Source organism: Engystomops pustulosus, chromosome 7, assembly GCF_040894005.1.
Source record: "Engystomops pustulosus chromosome 7, aEngPut4.maternal, whole genome shotgun sequence".
NCBI lineage: Eukaryota > Metazoa > Chordata > Amphibia > Anura > Leptodactylidae > Engystomops > Engystomops pustulosus.
Window position 1 is genome coordinate 59,487,112 of NC_092417.1, and position 27,246 is coordinate 59,514,357.

General features: G+C 42.3%; 1 protein-coding gene across 5 annotated transcripts in view; it reads right to left on the bottom strand.

Annotated features, from left to right (window-relative positions):
* The window catches only part of NIN (ninein), a 112,082-nt gene that overhangs the window by 36,033 nt on the left and 48,803 nt on the right, over nt 1-27,246 (bottom strand). For all 5 annotated transcript variants that reach the window (XM_072116074.1, XM_072116073.1, XM_072116078.1 and 2 more), the window contains exons 4-9: nt 18,015-18,184; nt 9,292-9,331; nt 4,837-5,027; nt 3,626-3,772; nt 2,601-2,768; nt 1,722-1,858 (exon numbers count right to left, since the gene is read on the bottom strand). In XM_072116074.1, coding sequence (XP_071972175.1) covers nt 1,722-1,858; nt 2,601-2,768; nt 3,626-3,772; nt 4,837-5,027; nt 9,292-9,331; nt 18,015-18,184 — 853 coding nt within the window. The remainder of the gene's footprint in view (nt 1-1,721; nt 1,859-2,600; nt 2,769-3,625; nt 3,773-4,836; nt 5,028-9,291; nt 9,332-18,014; nt 18,185-27,246) is intronic.

The following is a 27,246-nucleotide window of genomic DNA, read 5'->3' on the forward strand; positions in this document are numbered from 1 at the left end:
AGGTAAAATGTATAAAGGGTTGAGATGGTGTGGAGATTTAACAACAAGTGGGACACAATTGTGAAGTGGAACGAAATTTATTGTATATTTTAAACTTTTGTAAAAAAAAATAAACTGAAAAGTGTGGGTGCAATAGTATTATTTATGCAGCAAACTCACTCCAGAAGTTCAGTGAGGATCTCTGAATGATCCAATGTCATCCTAAATGACTGATATAATCCACCTGTGTGTAATCAAGTCTCCGAATAAATCCACCTGCTCTGTGATAGTCTCAGGGTTCTGCATCATGAAGACCCAGGAACACACCAGGCAGGTCCGTGATAATGTTGTGGAGAAGTTTAAAGCCAGAATTGGATACAAAGAGATTTCAAAACTTTAAACATCCCAAGGAGCACTGTGCAAGCGTCATATTGAAATGGAAGGAGTATCAGACCACTACAAATTTACCAAGACCCAGCACTCCCTCTAAACTTTCATCTCAAACAAGGAGAAGACTGATCAGAGATACTTTTCAGTTTATTATTTTATGCAAAAGTTTAAAATATGCAATACATTTCATCCCACTTCACAATTGTGTCCCACTCGTATATTCTTACAAATTTCATATCTTTTTGTTTGAAGCCTGAAATGTGGCAAAAGGTGGAAAAGTTCAAGGGAGCCGAATACTTTTGCAAGGCACTGTATCTGATCACATGAAATCACAGCAGCCTCCATGAACTTCTTCCCATCTTCCATGGATTTCTACTCTTCCCCATCCTCCATGGAGGCGGCTGTTATTTCTTGTGATCAGATACCTACATGGGGTAGACCTTGCAGATGTAATTGGATGATGTCATTCTGGTCACATGACTAAGTGCCTAATAATGTAATAGAGCTCTCCATACAGCAGAATATCATAGCCTGTCAATCAGGAACAAGGAGGCTAGGCAATGCAAGTAAATTATAACATGCATGACTCAATTAGTGTGAATGGCTCACATCAGGTTAGTTGCATTTAACGAGGACCTGCCACCCAGAAATTCGGTACTAGGAGCGGCTTACTAACCACTCTCAAAGCTATCCGGCATATTCATGAGGGGGCGGTCCGAGGTGCTGCCTCTTTCCCCAACCGTCCTGGTCACTCCATACCTCGTGGGTGACTGGCACGCGTCATGCGGCAGTCACCGTCCCTAATCCCGCCCCCTTATGAATACGCCGAACCGCTTTGAGAGCAGTCCAGTGTTTCTATTGTACTCCGCAGCAGTGTTACAGTAGATAGTGTTATCAGAGTTTTCTGATAACGCCATCATTGTAACACTGCGGTGTTTGTTTTAGCACTAGGAGCGGCTTACTTTAGAAAACAGCTCCTAGTGCCGAATTTCTGGGTGACAGGTCCTCTTCAAGTTTATAAACTGATTGATGTAACGTTGTAGCCATAGAAAGAAACCATTTGTGGATAAGGGCAATGCTTTTAAGTCATTATTTTTGGTGGGTTAATTTGCATGACAGGTTCTTTAAATCGTGCAAAAACAATAGGAAAAAAACCAAAAAACATATCTGCTTTTTATCCATACTTAAAAATGATGAGTTTGCAATGCATTTCAAAACGCAATGCTAATACAGTTTCAATGTAGCCTAAAAATCTACATTTAATATTCCCATGTAACAATAGGTGGGCCTCTAGTCCGGCCCTGTTGAGGAATTTAGTTAGACTTTTTTTGTAGCGGTTCAAAACATCTTACAGTAAATGCCTGATTTCAGAGCGGAAGCTGACAAGAGCCGCTTGGTAGACTTCATTTTTGGTGATCAGAAGCTCATTTTCCAAAGTCATGGTCAATTCTGTCAGATTAAGTTTTCCTTCCAAACTAAAATCCAGAGCCTGAAAAAGCAGAGAAAACGTCAAACCCATCAACCGTGAGGACCAGGATATAACACAATGCAAAAGCCATATAGGTAAAATGATCACATATAAAGCAACAATGATGCTGTAGCCAAATCAAAAAGGTATTACATTATTATATATAAATAAAAAAATACAAATATGAGGTATATCTTGTTTAGGGTGTTGGAGTCCAGCACTCCTACATAGTGACCAACAGCATTCCCATCTCCATGAGCATTTTTAGCTGTCATTTACTGTAGATCCACCTATTGTAAACCTAAGCCTGGAAAGATCAATAGGATGGATGTGCCCTCCATTAAGGTGTAAGGGAGTTCTGGAATGAGCTGTATCGCGGTTTAAGCACTTTTTAAAAGTTTATAGCTGAAGCTGCTTCGGCGCCGCTTGCGACCGTGCGCGTCTCAGGCATGTGTGCGACGTCTCCGGCATTTCCGCTTCAGCTATAAACTTTAAAAAGTGTTAAAACCGCGATACAGCGGTTAATAACACTAACGAAAGTAAGCACCGGCACCAGCTCACCCTGAGCTGGTGCTCAGTATTTACAGCTTACCCCTACCATTTGAACTGGTAGGTTTCCTTTAAGGGTTGCAGAAACCCCATTATTGCTGTTGGATGGGTATCCGGGGGTGGATAAAAAAAAAAAGTTTTTTTTATTTCTATCGTCCAACTAGCAAATACAGAACTTTACTACGGTCTCAACAAATGTATATTACGAGCTTACCTTGATTATAGCCGGTCCGTTCTCTAGTCCTTCTTCATGCCAGAAGTCTATAACGTCCTCCACTGATGCATAGCCTGTTCCATCGTCAAGTTTGGAGAATAAGCGAAAGCCTATTGTTCCAGTCATGGCGGATGGAGTTATTGTCCTCCTCCCACTCTCATCATAAGGCTGGAAAAAATAAATAAATAAATAGACAAATTTCATTTGGGTTAGATTTCTACTTATTACCGTACATACACGAGTATAAGCCGAGGTATCTAATTTTAACACAAAAAAAAAGGGGAAAGCCTATTGACTCCAGTATAACCCGAGGGTGGGAAATGCATTTATCACAGCCTCCCAGAATATAGCCAGCCCTCCGTAGTATACAGCCAGCCAGCCCTTGTATTAAAAAAAAAAAAAAAAGAAATTAAACACTGTACTCACCTTTCCAACGTCCCCCGTAGGTCCTCTTCTGCTTCCAATGCTGCGGTGCCTCCTCAGGTCCTTCAGTCCTCTTTGGTCTTCGGGTCTTCTCGCCTGGTCGGCACACAGAATGCTGTCAGCCGCTTGCCGACGTCATTGTTTGTGAGCCGCTGGCATCGCGAGGGGACCCGAAGAGGAGCGGAAGAACACAAGGAACCCGAGGCTGCATTGGAGCATCGGAAGCAGAAGAGGACCTACGGGGGACTTCAGAAAGGTGAGTACAGTGTTAATTTTTTTTTATAGACTCACGTATAAGCAGAGTTAGGGTTTTTCAGCACAAATTTTGCTTCTATTTACCTATTCTGGTGGGGTTCAGGTTAGGAACTTTTCCCCATCAATGGGATAGACAGTGTATTCAATTATAACCCAAATGAATAACGAATATCTTAGGTACTGGATACAGCATCACATGAGACACTGCTTACCACCCAAAAAAGTTAGTCCATACAAATCTATTGAAAATTTATCTGCTACATGCCAAATCCTGTGACCATTTATGGTGTATTATTGGTTGATTATCCCCAACATCAAGGCACTTGCTTAGCACAGATGAACGTTACCTGCAGAGAGAGGTGTCTCTTCAGCTGTCGATAAGGGGTGGAGGAGGAAGGAGTGGGGGGTTTGGTGTTTTTACAGACTTCATAGAAAAAATCTTGGAGACTCATGGTGTCATCTTGGTCCACATTCTGTAAAGCATCCTCCAGGGCCTATAGTAAATGAGATCATGTTTTGCATTTATGAGGTTTCTTTTATTCCATGTAAATAAAGCTTAATGTCCAAGCTTTGAAAACATGGCATCACGGTTCTCCATGGGTTGCATGGTACTGCAGATCATTGCAGCTCAGTTCTGTTAAAATGAATGGAGCCAAAGAACTAATGGACAGGTATGGCGCAGTTTACAGAAGCAAGCTGCAGGTTTTTTATTCATGAAAAACCACTTTAAAAATATACAAACACTTAGGGGACGAATTACTAAGCTAAATGGACCTAAAATGTACCCATACTGACAAAATACTAGTATACTTGCCATGTACATACAAGGGGGTGTGGCTTAGAGGGAAATTGGTCAACGTTATCATATAACATACACCACGTTAAGTACAAATAGTCTAGCTTTGTGTGTATCCAGGCAGCAGCCCTTGGTGTAAAAAAAATCATTTACATAAAAGCAAAGGCGATATTAAAATAAATTGGAATCCTGCAGGCCTTCCAGTGCACAGATATTAACTATGAGTTTCATGATCGCTGAACTCCTTTAACCTATGTGGACAAATATGGACTACACAGAGAAGTGAAAGAGAAAAGAAGAATCTACCAGCAGAGGACTAAGTGTGTTAACACATTAAAGGCTGCAACACACAAAAGAAAAATAAATGGATGCAGTTCCTTATTTTTGTCACTAGGTGGCAGAGTCATACACAACATTCTTCTCAATTAAAAAAAAAAAAAAAAATTAGCGGGAAATGAAAGTAGAACACACAAAACACTATCCCGGCAACTGGAAGGGGAAAAAGAAGGGCACAGGAACAGATTTCTTTATAATACAAATTGCAAAGCAAACAGGTATCATCTGAACTATGTGATTTTGCCTATAAGTTTAGTTATGCTTTTTTGAGCCAATCTAATTAAATGTTATGGGTCTTCTTTAAAGTTGGGGGTGCCTTACAAGAACACATCAGATCCCCAATCAGCCCCTCCATCCTCACCATACGTATAATATATATTTATGTACACACACAGACACATACACATATATGTATGGGTCACTCACCTCTTTGTCCAGGTTCTGGAAACCATACTGTTCACAGATGGAAAGAAGTTTCTTCCTGTTTAAGTGTCCATCACGGGTGATCCCAAGATCTTCACAGATTAGTTGCAACTTTTCCTCTACCCAGTCCTGGTCTGGAGACAGTACAGTCTGGGAAGCACTAAGATCATCTGGGTTCCAAAACCGTAGCTGCCCTAATGGTAAAATATAGAGCAATCTGATCACACCATTTTATACAGCATATACATTCCCAATAAGACAATCATGGCAGAGCATCCGCACTACATTGTCCCTCAAAAATTATGACTACACAGTCCAGCTCTGTCAAATCAGGACTGATGATTGAATCCATACATTAGATCATGTAGTGCCTGTCTTCTAAACGTCCCCTACCACTAGTATGCCATCATTTACTGCTCCATTTCCTGGCACTGGAATACTGATCACACAGGTCCCGCTGCCCGTGGCGCCTGCTCTATGGGGAACAATGATAGGCTAATCTGTCATCTACTTAATAAAGCGTCACTGCAGAGAAATGGAAATGATCAAAAACACACAAAACACCACACGAAATCTCATCAACAGAATGTGTGTAAAATCAATCTCTGTACTGTGTATGGGACTAGAGAGATCATAGGACCTTAATAATGACTGACATGATTAAAGGTGCCGCTTAGAGATTAAAAAAAATAGATGCAGTCTAAAAACAGCGCCACACATGACCATTGTTTGTGCTGGTATTGCAGCTCACCTGTATAGAAATGAATGGAGCCTAGTTGAAATACTAGGCACTACCCATGGTCAGTAGAGGAGAGGTTTCTTGAAGAAAGTAGCCATGTTTTTCAACCTCCAGACAATCCCTTTAACTCAAGTAGCTGGCACTTTAGCCAATACAGGGATGTCCATGAATGTGGAGTGTCAGCCTCACATACAACACATCAAAAAGGAATACAAATAATAGGGGGGACGGACACAGTGTACCCGCACCAGATCAAACAGAGAAAACAAAAAATAAATGTAGAAAGCATAAAATGGAGAATTATACTCTCACAATTCTTTCCTGTAGTCCAAGCAGCAGCACACACACGCAAAGGGGTTAATTCCCTGCCACAGGTAGCTCAGGTAACATAACTAATTGACAGGTTTAATTGACCCTACCCGAATCCCTCCTACATGAGTATAAGAGACAGACAAAATTAGCAAAATAATTTTTTTTTTTTAAATGGGAGGGCAATAATCTTGTGCTGCTGCTTGGACTACAGGAAGAAGAATAGTGCAAGTATATTTCTCCATTTCCTAGTGGCGCAGCAGCACACACACAAAGGAGATGTAGCAAGATTAAATGGTTCACTGATGAAGATAGCACCACTTGTCTAAAAGTTCTCTGAGGCCCCCACATCTACCCGGTGAGGTTTGATGAAAGCATCAACTCTAGACCAAGATGCTGCATCACAGATTCTTTCTACTGGAAATCTTCCTCTTTTTGCCCATGAAGCTGTTATTCGTCATGTTGAATGTGCCTGTATCTTTTCAGGTGGATCCAACACAAATAGGACCCGATTTCATTTATACACACACGAGTTTGTAGTGTCGATATCTTTATATTTCATATATAAACCATTGACCTCTTCACATGCAGGTAATATTCATTTTTCTCTATTTAATATTGCACATTGTCCATGTTTTTAAGCAAAAGTTAAAATATATAAAAAAAAGTTTCCATAGTCTCACGTGTCTCTGCGTTCACTTAAAGCTGTGCATGGCGTCTGCACGTTTTGGAGGCGTGGCTCCTTCAGATGCCTGAAGATATCCGACGTCAAAAATTATAGGATGAAGAAGACGGCTGGGTTGAGCTGCCTCTTCGGTGTGCCCTACAGAGTCCTCTTCTGTAGAATGGATAGCCTCTTTCTTGCCTGATCTCTGTGGTTAGAATACCCATAAGATGGCCTACAATGGTTTTCTCTTCTATTCTGCTGCAAGAACAGCAAGGATTTTTCCTTTTTATGGGACAATTTTTCCAATAGTTCATCCAATTGAGAACCAAATTGTATTCTTGGCTTAAATTCCATATTGCATAAAGCACTGGTTTTTTTTTTTTATAATTTTATATCAGCTACCCAAGGATTGAGCCATACAACTCTTCTGCATGCTTCTGACATACTCATATTCTCACAGCCTGGGCTGGAGGCGTCACATAAAAATTCACTGGTCAACGATATATATCAAAAGGCCTTCAGAAGATTATCCCGGTGGACTCCCTCTGGAATGTCATCTTGGAGCTGAATAAACCAAGACCTAAGAGATCTAGCTACTGTAGAACTGGAAGCTGCCACTTTGACTTATGACGCCGGAGCGGTTCAAGATCTTTCAAAAACACTTTCTGTTTTATAATCTACAACTTCCTTCAAACCATCACAAAATTCTACAGGAACTAATGTCCTTATGGACAACTTAGCCAGGGCAACATCCACCCTTGGAAAAGGGACTCCCACTCCTTAGTCTCCGCTTCATCAAAAGGGAAACATAATTTTAAATCTCTTATTAATTCCACGCTATTCAGGAATTGCAGATTAACTTCATCCAAAGAAAATTTCCTAGGTTTTTTCAGCAGCTCCTGAATCTCACTCGTATTAGAACCTGTCTCCATTACTGCACAAATAAGCTTATTTATTTTCTCTATTGGAAATACACTTGCTTTAGGATCTTCTTCATCCTCTGATGCTGAAGTATATACCTCATCCAACACCTGAAATTCCTCCTGTGACAATACTTCACTATAATTTCCCATTAGAGTGTATTCTCCGTTAGAGTCTTAGACACGCATATAAGACATCATCTCCTGAAATTGATGAAGAAGCATCCTGAGCTACCTGATGCCTACAAGTTCTAAACGGTCAACTGATAATCATCCGGCAATAAATCTTCACAATTATAGCAGGTCAGATGCTTTCTCTTAGAAGACACCTTGCCACCTCTAGTCTCAGGCCTTCTCAAATCTACCGATCCACAGCTAGACATCTACAAAGAAACCAACATGCTACTAGATTGCCTGTACACAACCTTAAAGCCCTCTAATCACACTACTTACTGAGTATGGCAGCTCTGGAGTACCAGCATGCAACAATGCCACCATCTGTTCAAATAGCTAAGGGAGTAAAATGCCTCCAAACTTCCTCTGAGAAAACAATATGGAGTCCTTCATTGACCTTTGATGACAACTTCCGGTGCGACGTCTCAGCACTTTCGGTACCATGGACCTCTGAACTTTATAACTTCTAAGGAGCACATACACAGGTATATACAGACCAAGGGTGGACATGTAAATGGGCTTTAGAGGTAAATAGCAACGATAAAAGTGCTACTTCTACCATCATGGATTTTGAGGCATGTACTTTATTGGACAACTGGGATGTCACGTTAAAAATAAACTTTAATGTAGAGATGCATTCAAAAATTGGGGTTTGCCCGATTTCCAATGCATTGATGCAGTGCCTTAGGGGTTCTGTAGGTGCCACTGTTGAAACAAATTCAATAGCCTTAAAATCCAGGCGAGTGCCTGTGAGTGTACAGGGGAAGGTAAGGGGTAAATGAAATTTACATCTCTCAACAGTGTCAATGTTGACGAAGAGGGGGAATGTGTTGACAAGCACTGCATAATGGGGATACAGTTAAAATATATGACATTGAAATGCAGCCTAAGTGGGCAGATTAATATCCTGCAATATAATTCTACTTAATATGAGGAATATTTCATCCTATGGAGAGACCTTTAATAATCTACTATCTACTTCCTAACAATGTAAGATTACAGGAGTCAATAAACCTGAGTAATGAAAGGTAATCCTCCGAGACGCCGACAATTATATCCCAGCAACGTGTGACACTTTATAACACAATGGTCTGTCATTATGGTACTTATGTTACAAGCTAACCAGAGCTGCATAGTGACCAGATCCTGTTATTGGTGACCACACACGCCGATTCTATACTAATAAACTATGCAGATTTTCTGGATCAGTCTGCACTACACTACACTACCTCTCCATGGGTTTAGCTTGCAGTCAGTGAATAGAAATGTTCCTGTCCAAGTTTAAGGTTTTTTGCTAGTATTGAGCATTGCACAAAACATATGTGATGCAGGTTTCCATCCACCAGCAGCAATCTAGAAATCAGTAAAAGTCATATTACTGGGATGACACATACATTTCTGGCAAGGATTGGTGAGGGGCTGACTATCGCGATTCCAAAAATGAAATTGCAACTTCACTAGCAATATCTTCGCTCAATGTAACTTCACCGGGAGGATAGTTATTAGACTACAGAATGGAAGGAAAACTACATACAAGTCCTTACATCAATGACGTCCTAATAGGTCCCGACTCCCATTAACTTCCCCTTTTCATTAAATTGCAACATTTTTGTCTGTAGGTTTGTAAGCTTAGTTAACCCTTTATTTACCTTCAGCTTCATATTCTTCTCCCTCCTCACTTTTCCAGAGCTGAAACATTAAAAACAACAACTGTTAAATGAAAAAACACAATGGTAGTCACTCAGCTTTCAAACAGAACTAATCTTTTCAATATTTTAATTACTGTACAATTTCCACTTCCAGAAACAATAGGACAAGGACTTTACACCCGTTTTCCAGGCAGCTGACAATCAGATGACATATTCTTCTACTTTTTTAAAATGCAAAATGATTCCCCCACCCCAGTTCAGCCTTGACTTTAGGTTTCCTACATGGCCATGAGGTGACAAGAGGTTAAAATCATGCAAAAAGCATAAAAGCAAAGGGGATGTCAGGGGGCATCATTGAGTCTAACAGAGATTTTGACATATAGATTTTGTATTGTGCAGCAGCTGGATGGTGGGGCCAGAGGGTCACACCTATTAACGTGCAGCGGCCCATAAGAGAGAGCTTGCATCCTCTATTGTGCACATTCATGGGGGGCTTATCAGCAGATGGCCGGGCGCTAGGCCTCGATGCTCAGGACCCTGTAGAAGCATCTGTAGCTCAGGCCGTCTAACAACCCAGCAATTTCCTGCGCCCTGCCATCTGCTTTAAGGGGTGGACTTTTGTTGTCTGCATGGACTCAATTTGTGAACAGGAGAAGGTGGTTGTATGGGGCAGCCCTGATGCTGCTCATTGAGTTATACATTACATTTTTCAAGGGCATAGGCCGGAAGTGCCCACAGAGCAGCATCCAGCTCATCTCCCATTACCAGGATTACACGTGTGCGTTTCACCTTCTACCTTACTGGCATTAAGAGATTTAGTATACACAGTGCACCTAGGCTCCTGATCACTATTTACTCCACAGCGGTATGGTATAGGGCAGTGATGGCGAACCTTTTAGAGAGCAAGTGACCAAACTACAACAAAAACTTGCTTATTTATTTATTTAGTGCCAACATGGCAATTTACACAACAACTTATTGCTTACTGCTTTGTCAAATCTTTCAATCACATTGGAGTCGTGAGGACATCAATACAGCAGAAAGAATCGAAATTAAGATTATTATTGTAGCTTCCCTCCAGGGTCCACTATACAGAAAGCATTACAGGGCCCATGGCAGGAGCTCAAATTATAATCCAGCCCTGTCCACATCTTCTCAGTTGCAGGCAGCCAAGTATGTGTTTCTTTAAAATAGTAGTCCTAATGTCCATAAGCCTCCACAATGTCCTTTGTGGCCTTGGACTGCAGAAGGAGGCCATGGGTACTTTCTTATAAACTCTATGCTGAGGAGGCCCAGAGACCTGGGTGCCCACAGAGAGGGCTCTGAGTGCCACCTCTGGCACCCGTGCCATAGGTTCGCCACCACTGGTATAGGGTATGTGCCAGATATACCATCTTATGACTACAACAGGGAACCTTTTAAGAACAAACAATGATTTTTTTATGCCTGTATAAAAGTTACAGTCAATGACAAAATATTTGCTTCTCCTTTCATCATATTTACACCAGACACTCAAAAAATTTTTCTTGCAAATGGCTGCTGGGGACAATGCTACAGCAAAGTAGGAGGGAAGGTATGCCTGCAGAAATCTGGCATAAGTGAGCATTTAACTGGCTAAAATAAATAATACATTTACGGTATTTACAATCGCACAAACCTATTCCGCAGCGCTTTACAGATCATAGAGACCAAGCTTTCTGACACCGGGCAGCACATTTCTCTCCAGAACGCCTAGATAGCCCTGAGCTTTCATTGCAGCCTACCTGGCTTGTCAATATGCACTTCGGAAAATTCCAATCTTGCTTTAATGTCCCCTGATCAGAGGCTACCACCAATTGGCTGGAAGTGGTGGGAGTCACGGGACTAATTTGGCCAAATCATTGGTCTATAGGACATTACTCCCTCTTATGTCACAATGATGACCCATGGTCCGGGGAGGCTACCGATTGGTACTTCAGGCCTAGCTGTACGTCCGTAAAACCAGAACTACACCTGAGCAACACATGAACATGTTCTCTATTCTTGGAACCCATACCCACAAGGGGTTTTCAAGGTTTCCAGCTGGGGCGTAACTTTAGGGGGTGCAGAGGTTGCGATCGCACCAGGTTTAGGGGGCCCTTATGGTGTCAGTTTCCCATTTGAGAAGACTAGTACTATATACCATACATTATAGTCGGGGGCCTGGCACAGACTTTGCATTGGGTCCCATCAGCTTCTAGTTACGCCACTGGTTTCCAGTCTTTTAAGTCAATTATGGCAAAGACTTCGAAGAATGGACTGATGTACCTTCACCTACATCTCCAATTTCTTTGGAGGTTTTTCACATTTGTCCAAAGGCTCTAAATGCATAGGCCTTTGGACAAGTTTGACTTTCATTTTTTGAGGATTAAATAGTCTGATTCTGAATTATTATGTTTCATGGATGACCCCGACATTAGTTATATGGAAAAGTGTTAGCGACTGTAAACCTCTACCCATCATTAATAAGAGACAGGTTCCTCCAGCAGTAATGTTCCTTCCAAGGCTCAGTTGTTACTAATTACTAATTAATGTTTGCCCCCTGAACCGCATTAATCTCTACCGCTATAAATGAAACAGTAAATTCCTTAAATAAAACTTGGGAAGCAAGCAAGGCATGCTGAAGGCCCGGAACAAGCATCTCAGAGCTCCACCAGTTATTACTTAGCATCTTCCCCATGGGTGCAGGAATTCAGCAGGACTACATAATGAACACGCGCCGGGTCCTGGCTGATTAAATAAGGTTGGGCGAACTATTAATATTACAGCGGGTCGCCACCACATTCATTATGTAGTCAGTGACTGGATACCCGCAGGGAACTGGATAACTATTCACTTATCATTCACATTTCTATGCTCGGCCCATCACTGGTGATCCTGGCATAAATTCTGTGATTAACATTACTGCCGGAGCGACCTCGCTGCAGGGGAGGAAAATGATTAAGATTTTAAATAAAGTTGGAGGCAGCAAAAATAAGGCAGTACATTGCATGTTGGGATTTGTAGGTCACAGGGTTGGTTTTATATGGAAGAAGAATCAAACTTGAGAGTCCCATAGAACGACAACCACATTCCCTCACAGTCCTTATTGAAGGAGATCTCTACAACCTCCAACAACAGTTATAATCCGCTGTCAGTAGGTTGTAGAGAAATGTACCGATTACCATCATACGTATTTGCCTTCATTAAGGTATGTCATTTAAGGTATGTCCGTAAAGTAATGAGGTGTACCTGAGCAGTGTGCGTGGCGCAGCACGGTGGTTAAGTGGTTAGCATTACAGCCTTGCAGCGCTGGGGACCTGGGTTAAAGTCCCAGGGTCAACATCTGCAAAGAGTTTGTATGTTCTCTCAGTGTTTGCGTCGGTTTCCACCTATTCTTCCGGTTTCCTCCCACACTCCAAAACATATTGGTAGGTTGATTAGATTGTGAGCCCAATTGGGGACAGGGACTGATTTGTCAAACCCTGTGCACCGCTCCGTAATCGGGTGAATTCTCACACCTCCTGGCTGAGTTAGGTGTTCATTATCCCTTGCGCATTCCTTTGTCCGTTTATTGACTGACACACCTTGCAAACCTTTTCATCTGACAGGTTGTATAGAGAGGGTTTTTAGTATATACCTATCCATCCTATTGACTTGTGATGCATCTCATCATCTGTTAAAAAAATTATTTACATAAACACTGTTTGAATTTGTTACAGCCAGAGGGGTTTGTGATGGTGATTTTATGGTTTTCACCTCACTCAGTCTTTGCAGTGTATACCAGTACACTTTAAGTGTTTTTATCTATTTTTTGGTCTCTTGTTCTTTGTATGTATTCTATTAAAGATTGTTAATAATTCATGATCGTTATGACACTTATTCTTGTTATTGATAAATTATTTACTCATGTGTTGGTGGACCAATAGAGGTATTTATTGTTGTATATATAAATAAAGGAATTTACACTTGGTGTACCAAAACCACTGCTATACCTTGTCTTCCAGTGTTGTCCCATGCTGCTCGCATGACACAACTCCCTGCTTTTCCGATGGAGCGGGGAATGGTCCAGACAGGAAAAACAGTGCACTGCGTGCTAAGGAAACACACAGGGTGCACAACTGCCTAATTAGCATATGGATTAAAATGGGAATTTCTCATAAACAGCACAATAGACAAAATTAATAAAATGATACTTTTTTTTTTTTAAATCACAGCGCATTGCTCTACAACAAGCTGCCAGCAGTGGTAGATTCTCAATAAAAACTAAGGCACACCTCTGAAATGTTCTCTTCAAACTTAAGGCGTTAGACACCAATTCTCAAGTTTAAAGAAAGCTGTGAGGGGCATTGGATCTGCACTCACAGGATTTGCTACAGTAAAGCTCCTTGCGGGGAATATGGTTTTAGCCCCTGTGATAATTGTTAATTCAACAGATAGGGCACCTTATACCCACCACAGACATTGTTTGCTACACTGAATTGGTTCAAACCAACAGCACAAGAAAACGCATTATCCTGTTAATATAATCAGAGGATTATTTAGATACATAATTTCGGTTACATTTCGGTTTGCATATAGATCTATGTGTGCTATATAAATAAAGGAATTATTATCCTGTAATTGTAACAACAACAACAAATACATGTTATGGAACAACAAAGTTACCATTCAAGAAAGTAGGAAATCACTGTAGAATTACAATTTATATTAAAAAAAAAATAAAAAAAATCACACAACACCTTTAATGTTAGTTGTTCTATAAAATCCCTTAATTCTTTCATTGATTAAGCAGGTTAGTTGCTGGATATTAGCACATAATTCCATACCTTTGACACTACGATATACTTAAAAGATCAGATTTTACATCAATAAGAGACTTCCACTAGTACCAGTGACGGAAAAAAACAACAACTTTAAATGTAAATTTTCTCCAAAAGGGCGAAAAACTCTAAATGCATTTTTGATGAATGGCATAATTAGGAGACGATCATTTGTGGTGACAGGCCTCATGAGAACTCGTTCGTGTGTTAAGGGCCCATTGTAAGGAGGATTCTCGGATGCGCATGGCTGGAGGTGGAGGGACCTGGCTCCCATCCCGCGCCTACTCCACAAACCCCACTCTGTTCTGATTAGGGGGAACAGGAGGTTGAGGCTGCACCTTAATGAGCAGAAAACCCACTCGTTCCTGAAATATTAATGACGGCGGGCAGGAGACAAGTTGGAGCTGAGCCAACATTGTTTGATGTGCGGTTCGGTGTCTGAGGTGTGTGTCATCACAAAGAGCTTCTCTTGTGCCTACATTGTTACAACAAAGCGGTTTACAAGTCATTTTACTTCAAAGTTGTCCTAAGAAAAAAAAGCTATAAATGCTATTAATTTCTCGCATTTGGCACAAAAGTGGCATTTATATAGGTGACAAAACATTAAAAATGGTCTCCTACTAAGCAGATCTCCCTCATGCCACCACAGCTCCCAAGCATGGGCTCCACAAAGCTCCTGTGGGTATCCTGTGGTATAAGACACCAAAACACTAACAGGAAATCCTTTAAAAGCGACAATCACCTGCTTCTTTCCCACTAAACTACCAGGTGGGGTATGAATTGCCCTTAATAGAGATCCCCTTCTCATTTTAAATATCACCTGTTTACCTATAAAAATTAAGCACCTCAAAAAGGCATGTGAAAATGAGCATATTTTGCCAGAGAGAAGTCACTTTTTGAGGCTGGAGGTGGAAGCATCATTACAACCACTTCTATAGTACCTAGAACCAAGCTTGATGCACATTATAGATAAGATTCTCATCTTTCAGAATGAACTGGCTTTTGTTTTTGAGAGCTACAGAACCGGAGATGCAGGCAGATAAATAAATAGGGAGACATTTATCAGTTTGTTGGCTTACAAGGACTTAATTGCAATTACTTGCGAGCGTCAGTAATTACGATTATATTCCCCTTCACGCCACTTCAATGTGAAGAGTACATGAAGGGCCACAGCCAGCGAATGAATGGACTGGTGTGCCCCACACCATTGAATGTTTGCAGGTATTTGTGCCAGGGCCCAATGTAGAAGCCACCACTGGATACATCTGGAGGTCAAAACCCCGCAGGGGGCGGGGCTTCCATCATTAGCCGACGCATAGTGCGTATGATAAATTCCCCCCATAGCTAGGAATGTGAGCTACAAACGTTTCAGTTCCCGTCCATTTCTTTAACTGCTTGTATCTCTGGTTCTGCAAGTCTCAGAATCCCAGGCCGGATGCGATAAGAGAGACAAGATTCTTCTCTTTAACAGGGCACCAGAAGCATGACTCTAGCTACTACAGAACCAAAGACCGGGACATCTGCAGTATTGCTCTGCCTCATGCCTCAAAAGTGCTTCATCTCAATGAGATAATTTATCTCAACTCACTAAAGAGTTTTTTTTTAACATATAGGTAAAGAGGTAAGATTTAACATAAAAGAGGCATTATTAGAATGGACATTTCATACCTGAGGAGGGGAACAGTGCTGCTTTTGTAGAGAAAAGTGGCGTGAAGAAAATCTTATCCAAAACCAACAACCCTATAGATTTCCCACCAGTGGATCATCATCTCTCACGAGCTAAAATATTAATGAGTGAGAATGTAGATGAACGTCTATGTGAGTTATCCATCACCAGGGAGAGCCCTGCGCAGCATAACATCAATGAGACACATTAAATAACACATGTCACAATGTAATTTACTTCAGGAGTATTAAGGTTATTAAAAGCTGTGCGCATCGTTAGAGAAATTGCCGGCATCTTCGCAGCCTTCTGGTGAGGGGAGCGCTGCCTACTACAGCGTGATCTACAATCCGAGGACGGAGACAGAAAACATAATTAACCATATTGTGAGGTGCAGCTGTAACAGGCGTGTAGCACATCCCCCAGAAGAAAAAGAAACTCCAACTCAAATCGAGCGTGTCACACCAAGAAGAGAAGGAAATCAGTATTCATGTCTCGGTGTCACCCATGTATCTGCCGCTCATTCTACATTGTTACAAATCTCAGGCTTTGGGGAAGGGGGGGGGGGGGGGGGGTGAAGTGCTCACCTGGTCCTCAGAGGACAAACACATCTGCTTTATCCATACTAACTTCTATGTACCCTTGTTTCGTTTTATAGGGAGATTTATTGTTCACTGTTTATACATTGCTAAATTATTAATCTGAACAGGGAATGTACTGGAACTGAATGGGGGCTTACCATCTAATTTCCCTATCGCATCTCACATCATGGCCAAATTTCATAGAAAATGCTGTTTAATTTGTAGCAATCAAAATATCTGGTTGTAAAATAATCCATTAAAAATTACGCAGGTGTACGCCATTACCTTCTTTTTGACATAAATATAACAGTAACAATGACACAGCACAGCGCAGCCGGCGCTGTCAGTGCACTGCATGGCAGAGAGCCGCGCTGCTGCCGGCTATTCTTACAGGTCCCAACTGATAGGGGCGTGGAGGGGATGTGTCGGCCGGCCCCCTCATGAATACGGCCGACTGCCAGGGGACCTGGACGAGGATCTGACCTCTTATTTGGCAAGTTGTCTGTTTGATTAAAACAAACTTTGCAACCAAAAAAATTTTAATAAAAGATGAATACAATATAAAGGGGCTGGGAAGAGGATTAGGGGGAGCATATTTGGCGGGGATATTTTTGGGGGGTGAAAGGTCCTCTTTAAAAATTCTGTAAAAAAAAAATATGCAAATGAGCCCATGGTGCTCCAGGCTCCATTAACACCTAAGGCGCATTTGCATAATTTTAAAACTCTTTAAAAAAAAAAAAACAGGACATATGGAGCTAAGAGTGGATCCTGACAGAAGGAGCACACACCACTATGTCCACGTGTTTGGTTTACAATCATTGATCTTGCTGGTAGATGCCCTTTAATACAAAAAAGAGATCTCAGAGCTCCCGATCTCATAAGCAAAAGGTAAATTATAGCTTCCAACCTCACTACAGAGCAGAGGAAATTATTTCCAGCAATCTAAGATGCCAAGTGGATGATTCTATTGAAATTATTACAACATATATTGCAGTACACAGATGGAAAACACAAAGGATCTCAGGACAATCCTTGTCCTATGCGTTTCGCCACACAGCATAACCATGGCTTCAAACCATGACTAAGCCATGTGGTGAAACACATAGGTTAAGGATTTACCCGAGATCCTGTTTCCCATCAGTTTATCGCAATGTGCGCTTTAAAGACTAAGTGGACAGTGGAAGTGGAAGTGGACAATTCCATTGGACTGCTGTAAATCATTTCTTCTATGTATGTAGGAGTTTGGTGTTGATCTCCATGCACAGTTGGAGTCCACACAATTAGGAGCTGGATTGCTTTTGTTATGGTTGCACTAAACATCCATGTGGCCAAATATAATTGTTATGACTGCAGACCAAACATTATAAAATGTAAAAAGAAAAAAAGTCGCAATGCATAAATTCTCCTCAAAACTGTTTAATATGCCCTTGCCTTTGTGACCAAGTTTCTATAAACCCTTTCATCCTGCCCGAATACTGTGCACGATGATGAAGGACCCGAGAAGCAATCAATTTGGTTCCTTAACCACACAGATGGAAAATGCCTCACCAAAGATAACAAGGAACAGCTACTGAGATTAGCAAGAAAGTATCATTCACCCACCAGGTGGCAATGAAAAATAATGTTCCTTAAAGCCATAAAATTAATTTATCTTCTTACCTCTTCACAATTTCTGGAGCTGACCTGTGAGGACCTCGTCCCTTCATCTTCAGGTTCAATTACCGTCTCTTCATCAAACTCTTCCAGCGAGTCTTGAAGCTCCGGCACGGAGCGGCGGCCGTAGCGCTTGCCATCTTTGATGTATTTAGGCTGGGCTTCAGGGGAGCAATCTGGTGTCAAAAATCAAAATAAAGTAGTTTAGTTTTCTGTGTGCAAATCAATAGCAGCGCCTCTGGCCTCCAGTGATAACAGGGTTTTTAGAATGGGAAAACTTCAGATAATAAAGTGATATACCCTTCAAAAGGAGGAGGTTTAATTAAAGCTGGAATACAAAACAACTTTCTGTCCAAGGCTTCAACCTTCAAAAAGCTCCTACATGGTACCAGCAGGTTCCTCAGGTTATACATGCCAGAGGCATTGATCATGAGTCCTACTACTACAATCTACATTTTATTACTACATTGTTAATAATATTTAAAAATTTTTTATTTACAAACCATTTGATACTGGTAAATTTTAAAATCTACAATACCAAGCAGAAGACAACACCACCGCCCACACTGAAGACTCTCGGGACCCTATGTACCACTAGTGAAGTGCCTATGGTGTCTGGTAGAGGAGCAGCAGCTTTTTATTTTATTTTCCATTTTCCAATTCTTTATTTAAAGTTGGCGCGTTCTTTTCCAAATGTTGGGGCGGTCACACAAACAGCATGTAGTTGTTTACTTAGCTGGAACTGGCAAATTGGCACACAACTACGTCTCCATCAAGCAAACAACAAACTAAACGCAGACTGGCGTCAGCCCCCACTGCCAAGTAAAGATCTGTTGCGGCCAGTCGTGACTAGACAAAATCAAACATTGCCAATCCGATTTAGATCTTTGTTTTTCATCCAATGAACATTTTATGTTCAGACAATGCAATGACCTGAGTGTTTTTAGACATGGTTTCCAATTTGACACAGGGAGAATATTTTTCTTTGTGGCAATATTCTTGTTTCTCTACTGTCAGAGGGGTGGCGACCACCTATCTTGAAGTAAAGAAACTTGGAGAGGGGGGAATTATTAATTCGCCAGTGCTCGTGTAGCAAGTACACAAGCCTGGGGTGTCCTGTGCCAACTCACTCTGCCAGCAGCCCGCGCCATGTGTGCCACACCATAGACGCAAAAATAAACGCAATTTCTTACAGTGTGCAAGAAATTGCAATTATTTCAGTGCTGCAATGCCGGAAATCGAAACAGTCTGATTGTGGCCAGTGAGAGTCAGCGGATTTTGGTTTGATTTTAGTCCTAGTACTATCCGACCAGGTTTTTTGTAGTCCTAAGGGGACTTTTATTGTGCGCCGGCAAAAAAAACATCCAGATATTTGCTTAAAACATGAATGAAATATTGAACGTACTAAGGCTACATTCACACGGCTGTAGGGGCTACATTCACACGGCTGTAGGGGAACATATATACGGCCGCCGTATATACACCCCCCAGTGGCTGGCAATGTGCACATAGAGAGCTATGGAGAGAGGTGGGGCGAATTTGTGTGAAATTGTGCCAAGATGGCATCAGAGTGCCTTTTTTTTTTTTATACACATACCCAATGATGTCACACAAAACTCAAATTGGAGTAGTGCATGCTGGGTTTTTCTCTGATAGGATCAGATCAGACTGAAAAACATCTAATGGGCGCAGAGCACTGTCAATGTGTCTTATTTTTGCCTTCCAATGTATACTCTGACTGCACTCATAGAAACAAGCAATAAGGTCAAAAGCATAAAGTATTCTCGAACTATAGTTCGTATGTCCCAGAATACAATTAGTGTCCGGGGGTGATGGGTAATAGAAACCCTACCTCGGATCCTATAGCTGACCAGTACTAGCCACAGATACAAATTAAATAGAAAAGCACATGTGGTAAACATTAAGACATAACTTTTAATAATAACAAATAAAAATCAGAAATCCTTAAATCTGAATGACGCCGCACAGCATAAACAGATAGATGGGGCAAGTGTATATGCCACAGTAGAACAATCTCCACCTGGAAAGTGCAAGTATACACCTATATGAGTAAAGATGGCACAATCATATAACATCCACTAGTAAGTGGCACATACTAGCTAGGAGGAACTATAGGGGAAAAAGTATGTAACGATCTCACAGTCGAATAATCTCCACCTGAAAAGTGCAAGTATACACCTATGAGAGTCAAATGGCATATTCATATAGCATCTACTAGTAAGTGCAAATACTAGCTAGAATAAACTGAAGGAGAAAAGGTATAGAACGATCTCACCCAGTCCAGATACAGGTACAGATGGTGCGATGGGATGACAGGGAACTTGTAGTCCGGATGTGAAGACTTAACCCTGAGATCTCTCACCTATCGCCCAAAAAATTGACTCCCGCCCTCACAAGGGCGGTCCCACACTTGCCCTATTCATGACACTGTCCCTAGATGTCAAAAGGGTCCAGACAAATCGATACCGTCCCGTCCCAACGCGTTTCCCCCCTCTTCTTTGGGGTTCATCAGGGGATGCAGGGATAATTGAAAGGCAAGGAACGAAGGTTTCCAGTGCCTAAAATCGAGAAAAAGCTCCCTCTTGGTCTTCAGTGGAGCTGTGGAGGAAAGGCAGTGGCCCTTCCTTCTACTGACCCGGCCGAATTAGGCGTGCGGGTCTCAGTGCTGGCGTGCGCAATTGTCTACCGCGCATGCGCCATTCAAATATCGGACTTCCTGAATAAGACCCCGCCCCTGTATGACGCGCAATGACGCTGCGGCTGTGTCTATCCACAGAGGAGTGGGTGGGTGTATTCAGCTCCAGCACGGGCAGACGAGGATTTCCCTATGCAGCAGGTAAACAGAGAAGTTAACCCGCTGCTGCCCGTTATCGTCGGTCTCGATACCGTGGAGTAAAGAAGGTACACAACGGAGTTTAAGGGAGGAGGACTCGTGTACAGGGGAAATATAAGACAAAAATAAACACAGAAAGTGTACCAATCTGAGGCAGGAGATGAGTATGTATACATATATGGGTGCCGGCTTATAAAAAGCATGCATAACTAATGGTCTCATTCAGACCATTAGGGGCCACAGTATCCAGGCGGTATATCCACCTGGTTTCACATTGCAGGAGCAACCTATCCCAATTGCCCCTGCGTGTAGGTCTGTGGACCCTGGTGATGCCGTGAAATTTTAGCACCTTCGTCTCCCCTCCATGTAAACCATTAATGTGTCTGGCAATGGGCGTGTCGTGGTGATTCCGAATATCTGAGAGGTGGGCACCTATCCTCCGTCGGAATTCCATGATTGTCTTGCCCACATACTCCATACCACAGTCACAAACAGCTCTATAAATGACCCCCTCTGTTTTACAGTTGATGAATGTCAAAATGTCTATATTTTCATTCGTAACATTGGAGGTGAACATTTTGCATGTTTTGATAAAGGGGCAGGCAATGCAGCCACTACATCGATATGTCCCCTTAGTGGTCTGTTGTTCAAGCCAGGTGTTCTGTCGGCTTGGGACAAAATGGCTATGAACGAGCCGATCCCTAAGTGCCTGACCTCTTTTGTAAGTAATAGAGGGGGCCGGTCCAATAGCATCCCTAATGTCAGGGTCCATATAGAGAATGCCCCAATGCTTGGTAATAATTTCTCGCGCTGCTTGTGCACCATTATCAAAGGTGGTAATTAGTCTGATATGTGCATCATTCTCCGGTCTTTTTTTCGTATTAAGCAACTCATATCGGTTTTGAGTCAATGCAAACCGATACGCTTTTTTAAGGACCCAATCCGGATATCCCTGGTGTTTAAATCTCAATCGCAAATCATCGGCCTGTTGTTTAAAAACTCGGTCATTTGAGCAATTGCGTCTAAGACGCAAATACTGGCCACGTGGGATCCCACGTTTGAGGGGGAATGGATGGCTACTCTCCCACCTCAGTAGCGAGTTGGTTGCTGTTTTTTTGCGATACACCTCAGTTTCTAGTGATCCCGCCGGATGTCTGGAGATCCTGACATCTAGAAATGCAAGACTGTCGGACTGGGTCTCAAAAGTAAATGTGAGTCCTATAGGGTTATGGTTCAAGCCCTGTACGAAATGAAGGAAATCCTCCTCAGCCCCACTCCAGATAATAAATATATCGTCGATATAACGCAGCCAGATGTCAATGGCTGCGTTTGAGGGGTTTGAGGAGTCGGAGAAAAATTTTTTGGGCGATAGGTGAGAGATCTCAGGGTTAAGTCTTCACATCCGGACTACAAGTTCCCTGTCATCCCATCGCACCATCTGTACCTGTATCTGGACTGGGTGAGATCGTTCTATACCTTTTCTCCTTCAGTTTATTCTAGCTAGTATTTGCACTTACTAGTAGATGCTATATGAATATGCCATTTGACTCTCATAGGTGTATACTTGCACTTTTCAGGTGGAGATTATTCGACTGTGAGATCGTTACATACTTTTTCCCCTATAGTTCCTCCTAGCTAGTATGTGCCACTTACTAGTGGATGTTATATGATTGTGCCATCTTTACTCATATAGGTGTATACTTGCACTTTCCAGGTGGAGATTGTTCTACTGTGGCATATACACTTGCCCCATCTATCTGTTTATGCTGTGCGGCGTCATTCAGATTTAAGGATTTCTGATTTTTATTTGTTATTATTAAAAGTTATGTCTTAATGTTTACCACATGTGCTTTTCTATTTAATTTGTATCTGTGGCTAGTACTGGTCAGCTATAGGATCCGAGGTAGGGTTTCTATTACCCATCACCCCCGGACACTAATTGTATTCTGGGACATACGAACTATAGTTCGAGAATACTTTATGCTTTTGACCTTATTGCTTGTTTCTATTACTAAGTACGGAGTATGGCAGGATTTTTGTCAAAGGGGCTAGACATGCAGACATGGGCCAATGAAGCAAGGGATGTTTTTTCTGAGAGGGAATTTACACAAAAAAGATATACACCCACATTCAACACGCGTTTAAGGAATTAACTAAATTATATAAAGAGAAGATCACCTCATGGTGGGAGATTCAATCTCTCGACAACTATATTAGAAATAAAGTTGTCCCTAGGGGCTTACGGCTCACTCTACTGCCGGCAAAAAGGTGCCGCAGCACAACGTTGATAAACAAATGGGAAAAAGAGGCAACGGATTGTTCGTTGAGATTGATGCAAATTCTCCTTGACGAAGAGAGGGTCACCCTTGGTGTTCTGGAGGTGAAACTGACTGAACAAATTGAGCTAACTAAAAAATTCGAAAACGAACCTGAGTTCAAAGCAAAAGAAGCGCTACTGCAGACGACCATTGAACGTTTCCAGTACCATCTTAAAGATAGGAAACACAGACAATTTATGAGAGACGTGCAGGACTTCAGAGACAACAGGGTTTATACCTCCATTAACACCAAGGGAAGAGCGGATACTGATCTGTCCTCGACAGAGACTGACTTTTCTGACATCGAAACTTCATCTAAACAAACTCCACGAAAAACGAGAGGCAGAGGGAGAGGGAGGGGTCACTCGAGAGGGAGACAGACTGGGACTTCTGATTTTTTAGAACACCCCTACCAGTTGAGGGCCAAGGGACAACCACCGATAGCCCCAATAACTCCCAGATAATAAACCTATCCAGACATATACTCACTCCCCCAGAGACCAAACTATTACAAAAGGGTCTCTCTTTCGTACCGAGTTCCGATTTTGACAAGTTTACTTTTATTAAAGACTTGCATTTGTTTATTAGGAAAATTAAGTGGAAAAAATACTTCAGTAAACAAGCTCAGAAGGAAAGTAGGGAGCTTGGGATACCAGTGGATTTTCTCCCGGATGTAAGATTACTGTATGGTCTCGCAGAAGAGCAATTGGGAGCCAGAGGACTAGGCCCCTTTACTGATCTTAAACTGAAAAGTATGAAATCCCCTCCACTTATGGATATGTCACCAGTTGACGTCTTTCTTCGACTTGTAACTGATGACATAAAAACTATGCATACTCCCCATGTACCATTTAACTGTACCAAAGAAGAAATGACAGCTTTAGGTAATTTAGAGAAAGATAAAAATCTGACAATTAAACCATCGGATAAGGGGGGTAACATAGTGATATTGGATACCTCGGACTATTGTGAGTTATGTGTGGACCTGCTGAAGGACAGATCAGCATACAAGATTCTATCTACCAACCCTACCACCACATACTACAAAGAGTTAGATCAGATTCTGCTACAAGCTAAATATGATGGGTTAGTAGACGACAACGAATATAAGTTCTTGTTGCCATCCAACCCGGTAATGGCAACCTTCTACGTACTCCCAAAGGTTCATAAGGGGTACAGTCCCCTCAAGGGACGCCCAATTGTGTCGGGTGTTGATTGTCTAACACAAAATCTGGGGATTTACCTGGATAGAGTTCTTCGTCCCTTCGTTACAGCTCTTCCCTCCTATACCAGAGATACACCTGACCTTCTGAGAAGGCTGGAGGGTATCCATTTACCAGAGGATGCCACCCTTGCGAGTATAGATGTAGAGGCGCTGTATTCCTCCATACCACATACGGCAGGTCTGAATGCAATTGCCCATTTTTTACGGTCAAGAGGAACGGAGTGCCAACGGCACAATGAGTTTATTCTAAAAATACTTGAGTTCTGCCTTAAGAGAAACGTTTTCCTCTTCAATGGCCGTTATTACCACCAGCTCAGGGGCACAGCAATGGGTTGGCCATGTGCGCCAACCTATGCCAATTTGCTCCTGGGCTGGTGGGAGGAGACCATCGTTTTCTCCGACTCCTCAAACCCCTCAAACGCAGCCATTGACATCTGGCTGCGTTATATCGACGATATATTTATTATCTGGAGTGGGGCTGAGGAGGATTTCCTTCATTTCGTACAGGGCTTGAACCATAACCCTATAGGACTCACATTTACTTTTGAGACCCAGTCCGACAGTCTTGCATTTCTAGATGTCAGGATCTCCAGACATCCGGCGGGATCACTAGAAACTGAGGTGTATCGCAAAAAAACAGCAACCAACTCGCTACTGAGGTGGGAGAGTAGCCATCCATTCCCCCTCAAACGTGGGATCCCACGTGGCCAGTATTTGCGTCTTAGACGCAATTGCTCAAATGACCGAGTTTTTAAACAACAGGCCGATGATTTGCGATTGAGATTTAAACACCAGGGATATCCGGATTGGGTCCTTAAAAAAGCGTATCGGTTTGCATTGACTCAAAACCGATATGAGTTGCTTAATACGAAAAAAAGACCGGAGAATGATGCACATATCAGACTAATTACCACCTTTAATAATGGTGCACAAGCAGCGCGAGAAATTATTACCAAGCATTGGGGCATTCTCTATATGGACCCTGACATTAGGGATGCTATTGGACCGGCCCCCTCTATTACTTACAGAAGAGGTCAGGCACTTAGGGATCGGCTCGTTCATAGCCATTTTGTCCCAAGCCGACAGAACACCTGGCTTGAACAACAGACCACTAAGGGGACATATCGATGTAGTGGCTGCATTGCCTGCCCCTTTATCAAAACATGCAAAATGTTCACCTCCAATGTTACGAATGAAAATATAGACATTTTGACATTCATCAACTGTAAAACAGAGGGGGTCATTTATAGAGCTGTTTGTGACTGTGGTATGGAGTATGTGGGCAAGGCAATCATGGAATTCCGACGGAGGATAGGTGCCCACCTCTCAGATATTCGGAATCACCACGACACGCCCATTGCCAGACACATTAATGGTTTACATGGAGGGGAGACGAAGGTGCTAAAATTTCACGGCATCACCAGGGTCCACAGACCTACACGCAGGGGCAATTGGGATAGGTTGCTCCTGCAATGTGAAACCAGGTGGATATACCGCCTGGATACTGTGGCCCCTAATGGTCTGAATGAGACCATTAGTTATGCATGCTTTTTATAAGCCGGCACCCATATATGTATACATACTCATCTCCTGCCTCAGATTGGTACACTTTCTGTGTTTATTTTTGTCTTATATTTCCCCTGTACACGAGTCCTCCTCCCTTAAACTCCGTTGTGTACCTTCTTTACTCCACGGTATCGAGACCGACGATAACGGGCAGCAGCGGGTTAACTTCTCTGTTTACCTGCTGCATAGGGAAATCCTCGTCTGCCCGTGCTGGAGCTGAATACACCCACCCACTCCTCTGTGGATAGACACAGCCGCAGCGTCATTGCGCGTCATACAGGGGCGGGGTCTTATTCAGGAAGTCCGATATTTGAATGGCGCATGCGCGGTAGACAATTGCGCACGCCAGCACTGAGACCCGCACGCCTAATTCGGCCGGGTCAGTAGAAGGAAGGGCCACTGCCTTTCCTCCACAGCTCCACTGAAGACCAAGAGGGAGCTTTTTCTCGATTTTAGGCACTGGAAACCTTCGTTCCTTGCCTTTCAATTATCCCTGCATCCCCTGATGAACCCCAAAGAAGAGGGGGGAAACGCGTTGGGACGGGACGGTATCGATTTGTCTGGACCCTTTTGACATCTAGGGACAGTGTCATGAATAGGGCAAGTGTGGGACCGCCCTTGTGAGGGCGGGAGTCAATTTTTTGGGCGATAGGTGAGAGATCTCAGGGTTAAGTCTTCACATCCGGACTACAAGTTCCCTGTCATCCCATCGCACCATCTGTACCTGTATCTGGACTGGGTGAGATCGTTCTATACCTTTTCTCCTTCAGTTTATTCTAGCTAGTATTTGCACTTACTAGTAGATGCTATATGAATATGCCATTTGACTCTCATAGGTGTATACTTGCACTTTTCAGGTGGAGATTATTCGACTGTGAGATCGTTACATACTTTTTCCCCTATAGTTCCTCCTAGCTAGTATGTGCCACTTACTAGTGGATGTTATATGATTGTGCCATCTTTACTCATATAGGTGTATACTTGCACTTTCCAGGTGGAGATTGTTCTACTGTGGCATATACACTTGCCCCATCTATCTGTTTATGCTGTGCGGCGTCATTCAGATTTAAGGATTTCTGATTTTTATTTGTTATTATTAAAAGTTATGTCTTAATGTTTACCACATGTGCTTTTCTATCTGACTGCACTCATGAGAAAACTGTTCTTGGACAAGGGACCTTTAACGAATGCCAAGAGTTGGAGTTTATGGAAGTAATGAAAAGTCCTCTTTATACGTAAATCTTTATCTTTAAGGCTAGGAACAGCTAATATTAG